The following is a 15,233-nucleotide window of genomic DNA, read 5'->3' as shown; positions in this document are numbered from 1 at the left end:
TTCTGCTTTTCTGTGTGCCGTTTGTTCACACACACACATACAGTACAAAACTGTACTTTAGTGTACTATACTGTACTATACACAGAGGCAATCAGGGGGACACAATTACTCTTGTGTACACTGAGATCTGAACGGAAATGAGCGATGGACGCAAGAAAACCCAGAGGAAAGGTTGGATAAATGAATGAGGGTGTAGAGAGAGAGAGAGAGAGAGAGAGAGAGAGAGAGAGAGAGAGAGAGAGAGAGAGAGAGAGAGAGAGAGAGAGAGAGAGAGAGAGAGAGAGAGAGGTTTGAAGAGGGGGTGAAGCGGGACGGACGGTGGGCTGCACGTTTAGAGACAACGGGAAATGGAATGGAGAGATGAGCTGAACGGAGATAAAATCCGAGAGGAGATTTTTTTTAGAGCTGGCTGGGTTTGGGGGGGGAAGATCAAAGGACAGATAGAGAGATTGGAAAGAGAGAGAGAGAGAGAGAGAGAGAGAGAGAGAGAGAGAGACATTTGAAAAAGAGGGTATGTAGAGGGTGATGCCACTGGCACCCTCCGCGGAACGCTTTTGTTTGTTTTAAATCTTGCCTATTGTTTTTCGGAGCACGACGGATTTGCCTCATGCACGTGCGCACGCACGCACGCACGCACGCACGCACGCACGCACGCACGCACGCACGCACGCACGCACGCACGCACGCACGCACACACACACACACACACACACACACACACACACACACACACACACACACACACACACACACACACACCACACACTCTAAAACACTACCCAAACACACAGATTCAGAATAACTGTGCGCACACACACACAGCTTTTAGATACATCTGTCACAGTCACAGTCACAGTGACAGTAACATAGCTGTTATGAGAAAGCACTGGATCACTTAACTGGCTCTAATCTGGGGCGGGGTGTTGTTTGTGCAGACCGTTCAGTGTGTGTCAACCTGCAGGAAGCGGTGTGACGGAGCGTGGACACACACTGATAGGCCAGCCCGGGCTTGATGGCGCGGTGCACGCTGCTGTGGTTTGATTGTTAATTACATATTTACACATTCCTGGATGTGTCATCACGTGTGTGTGTGTGTGTGTGTGTGTGTGTGTGTGTGTGTGTGTGTGTGTGTGTGTGTGTGTGTGTGTGTGTGTGTGTGTGTGTGTGTTTGTGTGTAAGATACAAGCACAGGAGTCTGACAAGAGAAAAACATCATCAGCCAGCTTTGACACCTGCAGGGCTATTTGTGTGTGCGCATGCATTTATGTACAGTATGTGTGTGTGCACGGCACATGCATGTGTGAGTGTGCAGTATCCTGCACGTGTGTGTGTAATGTGTTAACATGCGAGTCGTATGCATTATTCAGCGGCACTGCAGCCACACACATCTGTTCCTTTCACTGGGCCAGATAGCGCACGGAGCGTACAGCTCCTCTGATAATAACACACACACACATGCATGCACACACGCACGCACGCACGCACGCACGCACGCACGCACGCACGCACGCACGCACGCACGCACACACACACACACACACACACACCTGGAATCCATGTCTGCCTTTGACAATGAATTCACAGGGGCTGACGGGGACAGCTTATGGGATCTACGTTTACAATATCCCTGTACACACACACACACACACACACACACACACACACACACACACACACACACACACACACACACACACACACACACACACGACTGCATCCCCGTCTATTCACCTCTCTATTCTCTACTAAGCACTGGGTCGGGACCCATTTGTGGGTCGCGGACACGTTTTTATGGGTCCCTTCATCTTTTTTTTGTTTCCTATACGTTTTGAAATGATACTTTTAAATCGCTCGTTTTAGTCAGCCTGTTGTGGCCAGTTCTCTCGCCCCGACCGTGTGGTGCATGGCAAAACATTTCTGCAACACAGATTAATGGCCAGTCAGTCACGCATGCGCACTACTGCTTCCGTAAAATATAATTGGGAAAATAATGGAACTGGCTGACAAAACGAGCGATTTAAAACTATTGTCTCAAGTTCAACACATCGCTTTGATTTTCTCCACCGCTTAAAAACTATACATTTGAGAGACAGGTATGCATGCAACCCTTAATTTTTGTGTACGATGTTTGGTAAGGGTATCTTGTAAACGTGGCGAACTATCGCCGGAAAAATCTCAGTTGGGCATGTAACTGCGAGGAACCTCATCTCAGAGCTATAGCGGAGGGAGAGGTTATGAAAGGAGCTGTAGGTCCCGGGCAAATGTTTAATTTCTCTTTTGGGTTCGACCTGAAATGTTTGGGAACCATTGATCTACACTCAGTGTCCATATTCTTCTATTCATACATGAACCACTTCAGGCCTAATTTATACCTAGGCTGTTTGAAAATAGCCGACCTACAAGCTCACAATGCGTCACGCACCGTTGTGAGCTTGTAAATCTGCTATTTTCAAATTTTACATTTTGTACTTAAGTTCATTTTGATGCCAACACTTTCATACTTTTACTCAAGTACATTTTGAATTCCGGACTTTGACTTGTAACAGAGTATTTCTATTATGCAGTATTGATACTTTTACTTAAGTAAAGGAGTATTTTTGGTGGTGGCTGTGTGCTGAGTTCAATACACTGGCACCAACATGTGTTGACTTTGTAAGTAAAAGAATATTTTATCTTTTGGTGGGGCTGGGAATGCATCTAGAGTGTGATATTGGAACCAAATGGACTCATTTTGCACACTCTTAGAGTCATGGGGGGGTCCTTGAAATTAAAATGCTTTGGGAACCGTGCACTTGGTTAAAGCATTGCTGTGTGTGTGTGTGTGTGTGTGTGTGTGTGTGTGTGTGTGTGTGTGTGTGTGTGTGTGTGTGTGTGTGTGTGTGTGTGTGTGTGTGTGTGTGTGTGTGTGTGTGTGTGTGTGTGTGTGCGTGCGTGCGTGCGTGCGTGCGTGCGTGCGTGCGTGCGTGCGTGCGTGCGTGCGTGCGTGCGTGCGTGCGTGCGTGCGTGCGTGCGTGCGTGCGTGCGTGCGTGCGCGCGCGTGCATGGCACACAGCACCGTATACTCGAGCATGTTTGATCTGCACTGTTTGCTCATTTGCGCGCGTGTGTGTGAGGCACAGAGATGAGAGAGTGATTTCTCTTGTGCGTGCCACTGTATTTATCTGTGGCAGTGGCCATGTGTGCTTGTTCTCGTACACGCGTGTTTGTGTGTGTGTGTGTGTGTGTGTGTGTGTGTGTGTGTGTGTGTTTGTGTGTGTGTGCGTGCGCATAACATGTGCGCACGAGAATGGAAAAGAGAGAGTCTCCCCTATAGTGTCAGCCTTTGATCAGTGTCCCTGCGTGCGTGCGTGCGTGCGTGCGTGCGTGCGTGCGTGCGTGTGTGTGTGTGTGTGTGTGTGCGTGTGTAAGGAGAGAGCCAGCCCCTGGTGTGTTGGAGCCAGATGAAACACTGTGCTTCTATCCGGGACCCACAGAACACCCACTATCCTCTCTCTCTCTCTCTCTCTCTCCCTCTCCATCTCTCTCTCCCTCCCTCTCTCTTTCTCTCCATCTCTCTCGCCCAACCTCTTCTAACAGGCAGTCCTCGCCACAGCATTTGAACCATTTAAACCATATACAGTATAATATATACTGGCCGTGGTTCCATCCATGGTCCCCTCGATCTGTTCTCCCCTCAGGGTAGAGGGAAGAACGGAGGGGACCATGTTTGGAACCATGAGTGCAGTCTAGGATGCACCAAATCTCTCTGCAGAAAATAGCGCTACGCAATCCGCTATGTTTTGCCAAATGTGTGGGATACGGGACGAGTGGGCACCTATAAACAATGTGGGCACCTCAATGTTAACTCTGTATTCTTTCCAAAATGTAGAAAATTACTTAATTTTAGAAGAAGTCTATACACAATTAGAGAAGGTAGACATGTTGGCGTTTGCGTGTCATCTCTCCTATGGTACCACATCAAAACAGCATGGAATTGTGGACAAAATATTATCCAACGACAACAAAATATTTTGCGTTTTGGGTCTGAGAGGCTAAATCTCATCAAATGGTGGTCCGTGGCTCAAATGCTGAATGAATAATGGAACTTGTGTGAAAAAGTGTTGACAACCACTGAACTAAAGTGTATTTAGCGTAGCGACAGTTCATGTAGACACGGAAGTCAGATTCTGTGTGTGGATATGGGTTACACAGATAAATCTGTTGTATCACATGAGCAGAGTCACACCGCCAAACTCAATGCAATATCATTGCAATAAATGGTAAATGGCTATTCCTAAATAAATGTGGCCGCAGTTTAGTATGAGAAATGGCACATTATGTCTCCGTCCGTCCGGCCGGCCGTGTACGCTTTTTTACGGTCTATGGGTTTTCCGCTCTGACATCACGCTCTGACACCTCTGTGATGTCTGGGAATTCCCATATCTGTGTGTCTGGTTCTACAGACAGGGATCTCCATATACAGTATGGGCATAAAATTGATTGTATGTATGATGTCAGATGCAGACGTCATAGGACTTTCACATAACGAATATCTGAGTAAGCATGTTTGGGGTCTCACACCATATCTACATACAGTACATGGATATCCATATATGGGTACCAGGGGTCTCCATATACAGGATGGGTAACTGGTCTGATATACTGTACATCACTGGCCAGATGGCCAAGACATGGCGCGACCTCGAGGTTGCTTGTCGCCCTTAGGCATCTTACTGGTTCTGAGCTGAAGTGTCTAAATGAACTCATATTGTTGTTGTTGTCTGTCTGTCCCGTGGCTCCAGGTTTCCTCAGCACGGGGGACCAGAACGCCAAGGGGAACTTCGGCCTGCTGGACCAGATCCAGGCCCTCCGCTGGCTCAACGAGAACATCGGCCACTTCGGCGGCGATCCCGAGCGCATCACCATCTTCGGCTCCGGGGCGGGGGCCTCCTGCGTCAACCTCCTCATCCTGTCGCACCACTCGGAGGGTAAACGCGCCACTCTCACTGGCTCGATCGGGAAGGTCCCTGCACGTGTGTATGGGTCATCGCCATAGCTGCCATACACACCCATTGTAACTTCAAACTCCACTTTAACCATGATAAATTCATTAAAAACACCCATCGTTTTTTTCTGGTGACTCATAATACCCTCCTAATACGTGAGCTGGCCGTGTTTTTTCGATAACCTTTTTCATTTACTTTTAATAATTTATTATTGTATTTCTTGTTTCCATTTTCCCCAAGAATTATACAAAATAAATAAAAAAGGTTGTCGAAAAAACATGACCAGCTCACGTATTAGGAGGTGTTTTTAATGGATCTATCATCTATCTATAAATGCGACAAATCTCTGTCTGTCTGTCTGTTTGTTTGTTTGTAATCCGCGTATCTCGAGAACCGTTCGTCCCACCGGCTTCAGATTCGGCACGCGCGTTCCCCGCCGCAGCGCGGAGTGCAGTGCCGGGCCTCGACCCGACCCGACTCGCAGTTTTCCGAAACCGGCGCGAAACGTTCGGAATCTCCTTATGCGGAGCTGATTGTTGACATCAGGCTGTTCCGGAGGAAATCGGCGCAAAGCGCTGAGTCATTGTGACATCACTTCATAAAAGGCTCTGACATCACGTACGCCACATGAGTCAACACAAAATCTCTGTGAATGTGTATGTATTATGTATGTAATCCGCGTATCTCGAGAACCCTTCTTCCCACCGGCACGCGCGTTCTCCAGATATGGGCATAAAGTCTGACATCAGAGTTTTCCGCAACCGGTACTGTGTGTGCAGAGATCTTCATATATGGGCATAAGTGGAAAAAGACAAACAGATGGTCAAAACGGGTCCTATGACAACAGGTATATTGGGGTTTGCATTAAAGGGTCGGGCATTCATGGGGTTTGCATTAAAGGGTGGGGCATTCATTCCCTATTTCAAATTCGGCACGTGCGTTCCCCACCGCAGCAGGTAGTGCAGTGCTCGGCCTCAACCCGACCCGACCCACGATTGTTTGAAAAAGCGACAGAAATCTCATATATGGGCATAAAATGGACGCAGATAAACAGATATCTCCATATATGGCATATATGGGCATACAATGGATGCAGAATCACAAAGATCTCCATATACGGGCATAAAAGGGACACAGACAGACAGATACAGAGATCTCCATATATGGGCATAAAATGGATGCAGATAGACAGATATCTCCATATATGGGCATATATGGGCATAAAATGGACCCAGAACTATAACTGCAGTGATCTCCATATATGGACATAAAATGGACACCGACAGACAGATACAGATATCTCCATATATGGGCAAAAATGGACACAGGCAGACAAATGGTCAAAACGGGTCCTATGAAAACAGGTATAATGGGGTTTGCAGCGGCGCGAAACGTTCGGAATCTCCTTATGCGGAGCTGATTGTTGACATCAGGCTGTTCCAGAGGAAATCGGCGCAAGCGCTGACTCATTGTGACATCACTTCATAAAAGGCTCTGAGATCACGTACACCACATGAGTCAACAAAAAATGCCATGGTTACGTATTCTGATGTTCCTATGCATAGATCTCCATATGGGCCAAAAATGGACGCATCATGAGTCAACAAAAAATGTTGCTCAAGATAGATGAAGACAGAGAGATACAGAGATATCCATATATGGGCATACAATGGACGCAGACAGAAATATATCTCCATATATGGGCATAAATTGACACAGGCAAACATGCATAGAAGGGACAGAGATATGGGCATAAAAGAGACACAGACTGATACAGAGATCTCCATATATGGGCATATGGCTGTATGTGATGTGTGACATCACATCTAGCTGTATGTGATGAAAGGGGCAATTCTCACCAGGGAAGAGAGCATTGCCTGGAATGTTGAATCTCCATATATGGAGATAACCTACGCATCACACAAAGTCTGACCTCACCAGCCCATACTTGGGCATGGACGACTTATATCTCCATATACGGAGATGGCCATATATGGATATACGATGACATCACAGAGTCCACAGTTGATGATGTGGCGTGATGTCATACAATAAACAAACAACTGATGCGATACGATGACATCACAGAGTCCACAGCTGATGATGTGGCGTGATGTCATACACAAGCCCTATATAAGACAGGCCTTATCTACCGAGAGATCACTTCCCACCTCATCGCCTTCCCACCTTTGTTCAATCAGATACAAGCAACTTTCATTGACTTCCCACCTCATCGCCTTCCCACCTGGACGCCGACAGACAGATACAGATATCTCCATATATGGGCATAAATGGACACAGGCAAACAGATGGTCAAAACGGGTCCTATGACAACAGGTATAATGGGGTTTGCATTAAAGGGCGGGGCATTCATTCCCTATTTACATCTTCCCGAGTTGGCCAGGTCGCCGACTAGACGCTGGGCCGCCCGAAGGGCGGCCCAGCTTCTAGTGGTTAAAATGGAGTTTGAAGTTACAATGGGTGTGTATGGGGAGGGGCCTTGGAACTGAATCAAGCACATTTAAATCTGTCCAGGGTGTTCATAAAAGCCTGATTTGACGGTAAAATTACCAAAAGTTTTTTTGAAAGTGAAATATCCCTATAATGACCATTCCAGGTCTGTAACTTAGAGTGTACAAATGGAACCAAATGGACCCTTATTTGGTTCCATTTGTACACTCTCAGAGTTATGGGGGTCCTTGAAAATAAAACGCTTGAGAGAACCATGTACTGTCCTAGTGGACTCTATGGATAATGTGCCATACATAGTGCTGTGGTAAATCAGTGTCATACATATTCAGAAGAAAAGCTGGAGACTTGACATTTGGTAATTGGGTCTTATGATCAAAATAAGAACATTTGGCGTATTTCCCAACGTATTTCCAGCATAAATCCCTGACAAAAAAACATTGCTGAATCTAACCCCTAACTTGGGAATTGTCTTAAATGCCGGTAAGATCAAAATATGTGTGTAATTTGGCCGTAAAGTGCTTGATGAATCGGTAAAAACTGCATCTAAAATCTGCCATGTACAAGGCCAAGTCTAGCCACAGACACACTGATGACCCCTGCCCGTGTGTCCCGGTTGCTGTCTTTATTTCCTTCAGTCTCTGCATGTCTATATCTCACTGTGTTTGTTTATCTATAGCTGTCTCAGACACCTCTCAACCTCTCGCTATATCTCTCTCTGGCGTGAAGCAGCATGGCATGCTAGTACAAAGTATCTTGCGCAGACAAAAAGTTGAAATGGGCATACAGTAGTCAGTCTCTCCCAGCAAACATTTTTAGGTATATTAGACGTCTAATATACGTCTAAACTTATACTAGACGTCTAAGTTTATACGTATAAAAAATGGTCTACCAGAGGTATAGATATGCAAGTTTTTTAGACGTCTAAACTTAGACTAGACGTCTAATAGACGTCTAAGTTTATACCTGGGTCAAAAGTAGTGAAAAAATGCAGAGCATCAGAACAGAACTCAAGCACCAGAGGCATCAGTTTTTCACTACTTTTGACGGCCGTTAAGGTCAGTTTTTCACTACTTTTGCCGGCCGTTAAGGTCTAAATATAGATGTCTATTAGACGTCTAAATTTAGACCCAGGTATAAACTTATGTCTATTAGACGTATATAAGACGTCTAGTCTAAGTTTAGACGTCTAAAAAACTTGCATATCTATACCTCTGGTAGACCATTTTTTATACGTATAAACTTAGACTTCTAGTATAAGTTGTTTTGTGGGTCTGGGTCTTTATTCTTCAACCACTGTGTGGTCTCAGCACAATGATCTCTGACACGTTACAGTTTAAAATAGCAGATGTTCCGTCCACATGAACAGATCAAGTATATCGTCACTGTCTGGTGGAAACCTTGTATGTCCAAAGCCGTTCGTTTTGTATTCATCATATTAAAATCATTTAAACTAGTGAAAATAGCCGATCTACAAGCACACAACGCCTCGCTGTGCGAGGCGTTGTGTGCTTTGTAGATCTGCTATTTTCACATTTTTTTTGTGCAGCAGTCTTATATGACGAGGCAGGGCTTTAATTTGCGAAAGAACGTGCACATTTGAAGCTTGGAGATATGAGGTTTCTGCTGGGCAGAGACCATATATTCCAGCAGTGGCTTGCGGTGTCAAGAGCACTCATTACCAAGTTCAGTCACCATGCAGCTCAGTGCTGTCAAAAACACCACTGTTGAGGAGACCTCAGCCAGTGTAACTACCTCAACACCAGGCCAACGTTGTGAGTTTACTGCCCTCTAATGGTCAAACCTGACAGAAGGATAAAATTGGATGACCTTGGTATGTGTACACACAGTGATGTAATCAACACAGCTGCAGCTGCTGTAATAAAATTAATAATGGGTGTGTATGCGTTACATTTTAGGTGTGCCAATGTGCAGGCCTTGACCATGCAATTGATTATTGACTTGCTCACTGGCATACCTGTAACGGTATACTGTATAATAGTGAATGTTATGTTCCACGGACCACTGTGTCATTCATCCCCCAAAATCCCTTTGAATGCCATTGCCGGTTTAGTCCAATTTGTATTTTCCAACCAGTGCCCAAAGACACTACACTGAACATCAGGAACAAATCTTGGTAATCATTTCTGACCTTTTCATAGTACATTGAGTGAACCTAAGCCTATTAGGGTAAAAGTGTGTATGACCTTTTTCGCTTTTCATCTTCCATAGTTGGAGGCAAGGTGCGAAAGATTTTCTATGTGAGAAAAGCGTACGTGTCAACTTTATAGATGGCCATGGAGTCTACAAGTGTTAGTGTAACACCAACCATAGAGAGGCGTATTAAAGACCAACTGCCTTTGATCTAGAGATCGATATAGCTAACGACCCGCAGCCAAGCAGTCACCTGCTCCCTCTCACTTTGATCGCCGCTCTCCCCAAGTCATCCAACTCTTCTCTCCTCCGTCTCTCGCTGTCTCCCTCTTCACACAAGCTCGCTGCCTTTTCACACAAGCTCACGTCGTATCGTACTAGACACGGCCAGGAACCGAGCAGGAATAGATGAAAGGAGGGAGAGATTAGTGGGTGCGTGTTCGGAGACCCGAAACAAGTGTTTCAATCACTGCTCGGTGCGTTTTTGTGTCTGTGTGCTGGCGTGCAAGTACCTGTCTGAAGATCAGCCAGGCCACCGTGCACTAATGCCCCCCAAATGTCGCCTTATTCTTTCAGTGTGGACGTGTCTTTAAAACAAACGTGGGCAGAGTAAACTTACATTTTGCACTGCCTTGGTGTCATTGTTTCACCCCACTGTTATTTCAATGTTTCGCTGTTGTTGTGTCATTGTTTTACTTCCATTTATGTGTCTCACTGTTGTGTCTAAAGCCCCTTTTCCACAACGAGACGGAACCAGAACTTATCAGAACCTGAACCTATTTTTTTTGGTTCTGGTTTTGTTTCCATAGCGCACAGCTCGGTTTCAGACCAGGTTTTGTGAACCTTTATTTAGGTCCTGCTCTTGATATAGTACTGAACTCGAGTTCTGGGAACCTATGGGACCTGTCTGGTTATATGGAAACGTAAGCGGAACTTCACAGGTTCTGGAAAGTTCTGGTTCTATGTTCTGTTTGGGCCCTGTAGTGGAAATGGGGCTTTTTGTGTCATTGTTTCACTGCCGTCGTGTCATTGTTTCACTGTTGTTGTGTCACTATAACCATGACCTCCTCAATAACTACAGTGCACAATGTACACTAACCCATCAAATTAATTTTGGGGTTCCCGACCTTTTTTTATATACAGATGCTATGTGACCCGAATGATCAGGTCAGAAACCTCCTGGTGTGGAAAATATGCAAGAATTGACTGAATTCACAATGTGCTGACATTTAGAGCTAGAGAGTACATTTCTGTCCTCGTTGTGGACGAGAGCACCTTTTGATATGGTCAAAGTTAACTCTCTTATAGGAAAACCACAGAATAACGGTGCTTACATAACCTAAACTTCCAACCTTTTTAGCTAAGTTGTGACCCGAAAGAGAGATAAGACGTTTGCCCTGGGACCCACACTATTGAAAACAGCAGATCTACAAGCTCATGGCACGAAGCTATTTTCACTACTTCTTAAACATTTTGTTTTCTAATTTATGGAATTTCTTTGATTTTTCTTTGATTTCTTCATGAAATTACTGTGGAAAGAAATCATAGAATTTCATGAATAATTCATGAAATTTGAAAATGTTTTGAAATAATAACAATTAAAACCATTACGTAGGAAACATAAATTTAAGGGACCCATAAAAAAACGTGTCCGCGACCCACAAATGGGTCCCGACCCAGTCCTTGGGAAACTGTGACCTAAATGATGCCCAAATAGATATACAGTATATTTTTTTAGAACATTTGCATTTACAAAGGCTAAAAACACAGATCAAGTAAGCAATTTACTCCGAGTGAGAGGACATTATGCTCTCATAATGTCCGCAGTGAGGGTGTTATCGGACGAGGCGCAGCCGAGTCCGATAACACACTCACTCAGGACATTATGAGAGCATAATGTCCGACCCCGAGTGGTAAATAGCTTTTCTACCACTTTTTCCCGTATACATGAAAGAAAACACATAGTTGTAACTTGCAAGGATCTTAAGTTACAATCATTATTGCCTATAAAACGTCCGCGAGACAGCAGATAGTTCCACCAACAACATCTTCTACTCACCAACAGATGGCGCCAACTCCATACTAATCCATGCGTCTAGCTTACAGCTAAGCTAACGTCAGTTAAAAGCACCGTTCCGGCCGTAAATAGAGGCTGTTCGCTTCCAGAAAGGCATAGGTTCAGAGAAAAGGGGCTTTAAAGTTGGCGGATTGCATTGGATCCAAATAAATCGGCGACGATAGTACGCACGTTAGTAAACATAGGACCGCTGCGACCTTCATTTGTTGGTTGGGGGACTACCTCCTGAAGTCCCCGGATGTACACTGAGGCGCATTGATCTCGGACACACAACTTTGCGGCAGTTGTCCTCTCATAACCTCCGGAATTTAGCCAATCAGAATCCAGTATTTGAACACGTGACTCGAAAAAGTGGTAGAATTCATCTTTTGGAAGACTGCTGTGGGTAAATGCCCCCCCCCCCCCCCCCTTCCAAGGTTGGGAACGCCTTCATTAACCCCCGCATCTCCTGTCTCAGCCTGTCGCCCCTCCTGCCCCCCCACCCCCACCCCACCCCCACCTCCATCTTCATCGCCGTAGTGCTCGTCTTCATCAACACCTAAAGTCATCCCTCCATCCTGGACGTCGCCTGTCAGTCAGTCATGGCCCCCCCAGGTAAGGAGCCTGTCGGACCCGCCACCAACCACCCCCACCCCCCGATCTGCGGCGTCCCCACAAATTATGTGGACAGCACTCGCCCGCAAATCAAGTTATATAGCGAGAGGCGTACAGGAGAGACGACCTGATGTGTATAGGCAGGGGCGTCACAAGGGGGGGGAAAGTGGGAGTTACTAGGGCCCAAGGTGTAGGGGCCTTTGGCCTTAATTATTTTATACTTTAGCACAAGCTTGTAGATCTGCTATTTTTGAAAAGTCGTGAAAATGTGTGCAAAATGCAAATCTTTGAATATATGTATTTTTGAGCGGTGGTAGACCGCTCCATAGCATGGCCGTGTGTGTATCCGTGTATGTATCCGTGTATGTATGTATGTATGTATGTGTGTATGTAGCCTGAACTACCACTCAGTGACCAGAGAGGGTGCTCTTGAGTCTAGTCTGAGCATCAACTGCAATACTCTCTCTCTCTCTCTCTCACACACACACGCACACACACACGCACGCACGCACACACACACACACACACACACACACACACACACACAACCACCGCTCAGTTCACACGGGTGTGATTTTTTAAACAAACTTGTAACTCAAATTTTGCTTCTGGGGGGTCCATGGAACTAAATATTTTGAGATGGGGGTCCGTGGCCAAATACATATCATTTTGGGGGTCCTTCACATGAAAAGGTTTGAGCACCACTGACATAGAGATTAAAGAATGGAGGTCCGCACACAGCTCAATGCTCCACAGTGTTTATTTAAAACATAAAGTTAGACGACACCACTGACATAGAAACATAGGGTTTTCAAAGACTCGCACAAAGATTTTTCAAAAATAGCACATCTACAAGCTTGCAGCGCAGCACTCGGTGCCGCGCTGTGAGCTTGTATATCTGCTATCTTTCAATAGTTAAAAAAGCACAAAATAATGCGTTCCCGGTCTAAATGGGTTAAACCCCCTCCTCACCCTATGAAGAACCTTCATGGGGGGCCCGCAGTGAATCCTTGTACCCAGGGCCCAGAATGTGGTGCGACACCCCTGCTGATGTGTAGGTGCGGTGGTGGGCGATAGGCGGGGGTGGAGGGGTGGTGGGGGTTCAAGAGCAGACATGCGGCAGTGGGGGGGGGGGGGGGGGGGGGTCACAAGGGGTAGGAAAGTGGGACTGAGTTACCAGGGCCCAAGGAGGAGGGGCCCTAGTAACTTTAGCTATTGAAAAATAGCAGATATACAAGCTCACAGCGCGGCACCGAGTGCCGCGCTGCGAGCTTGTAGATCTGCTATTTTTGAAAAGTCGTGAAAATGTGCGCAAATCTTTGAATATATGTATTTTTTTAAGTGAACATTTGTAACTCAAATTTTGCTTCTGAGGGGTCCCTGGAACTAAATATTTTGAGATGGGGGGGGGGGGGGTCCTTCACATGAAAAAGTTTGAGCATCACTGACATGGAAACATAGGTTTCTTAGTTGGCACACATTTTCACGATTTTCCAAAAATAGCAGATCTACCAGCTCGCAGCGCGGCACTCGGTGCCGCGCTGTGAGCTTGTATATCTGCTATTTTTCAATAGTTAACATTCATGGGGGGCCCGCAGTGAATCCTTGTACCCAGGGCCCAGAATTTGGTGTGACGCCCCTGAGTGGGGGGGTCAGAGGTGAAGTGCAATAGATAGATAAATTTAACCACGGTATAGACAGTTGGAGAGAAGGAGGAGAGATATAAGACCTGGAGAGAAGGGGGAAGAGGTGATGTACCGACGGGGCGGAGTGAGGAAGGTGACAGCCAACGACGGGAGTGACTATTAAACCCCCACACCAACCCCCTCCCCCCCACTCCCAGATACATTATTCTCATCCTACTGGAAAGTGCAGCCCGCCACCACTACCTCATAACAGTGGTGGAAAAAGTATTACATTTTTACTTAAAGGGGTGCTGTCACCTAAAGGAGTTGAGCGGGGCAGATTACGCTGTGACATGAGCTTCTCTGAAAACGGTCTGAAACAGTCTGAAGCACACAGTGTAATCAAAAACAGCTGACCAGTACAGTAAGTAGTCATACAGTCAGGCTATACAGACAATTCATTTGATTGGCTTATAATTGCGCATCCCCACAATGACATCATAAAAATATTAACTTGTTTTTTTAAGATGATTCTTAAAGTGACAGTAACCCTTTAGGTGACAGGCCCCCTTTAAGTAAAAGTATCAATACTGCAATGTAGAAATACTCTGTTACAAGTAAAAGTCCTGAATTCAAAGTAAAAGTACTGTAAACAAGTATTGGTATTGAAATGTACTGTAAGTACCAAAAATAGGAAGTACTCATTATGAAGAATGTCCCATTTCTTACGTTTTCGAATGTATTTATTGCGACCGAAGGTCGCAGTTTCAAGATTCAAGATTCAATACTTTATTACCATGTCAACAGAGTTGATTGGAATTTGTTTTAGTGCAGCTCTTAAAACATACATAGAACATACATATAAACAGTCAACGCGGGTGGGAATGCATACAATGAGAAACGGCACATCATGTCTCCGTCCGTCCGTCTGCCTCGACGTGTACACTTTTTTACAGTCTATGGGTTTGCCGCTTTGACTTCTCTCACTCTGATGTCAGGGGAACCACACTAACAGAATCCCTTCTATGCCCATATATGGAGATCCCTGATGTCATCAATATTAAGCCCATATCTAACAGGACTTCATATGGGAATGCCCATATCTGTGTGGTTGGTTCACACAGATTGGTTCTACAGACAGGGATCTCCGTATATGAGCATAAAAAGGATTGTATGTACAGTATGATGTCAGATGTCATAGATGTCATGGGGACTTTCACATAACGAATTACTGAGTAAGCGTGGTTGGGGTCTCACAACATATTTCCATATACATTACATGGATCTCCGTATATGGGTACCAGGGGTCTCCATATATGGGTAACTGCC

General features: G+C 45.5%; 1 protein-coding gene across 2 annotated transcripts in view; it reads left to right on the top strand.

Annotated features, from left to right (window-relative positions):
• The window catches only part of nlgn2a (neuroligin 2a), a gene marked incomplete at its 3' end in the record, with an annotated part of 269,076 nt that overhangs the window by 238,542 nt on the left and 15,301 nt on the right, over positions 1-15,233 (top strand). For both annotated transcript variants that reach the window (XM_080741965.1, XM_080741964.1), the window contains one exon: positions 4,782-4,967. In XM_080741965.1, coding sequence (XP_080598091.1) covers positions 4,782-4,967 — 186 coding nt within the window. The remainder of the gene's footprint in view (positions 1-4,781; positions 4,968-15,233) is intronic.

Source organism: Nannobrachium achirus, assembly GCF_963921795.1.
Source record: "Nannobrachium achirus genome assembly, chromosome: 14".
NCBI lineage: Eukaryota > Metazoa > Chordata > Actinopteri > Myctophiformes > Myctophidae > Nannobrachium > Nannobrachium achirus.
Note: the sequence above shows the minus strand (reverse complement) of the source record. Positions and strands in the feature narration are given on the sequence as shown.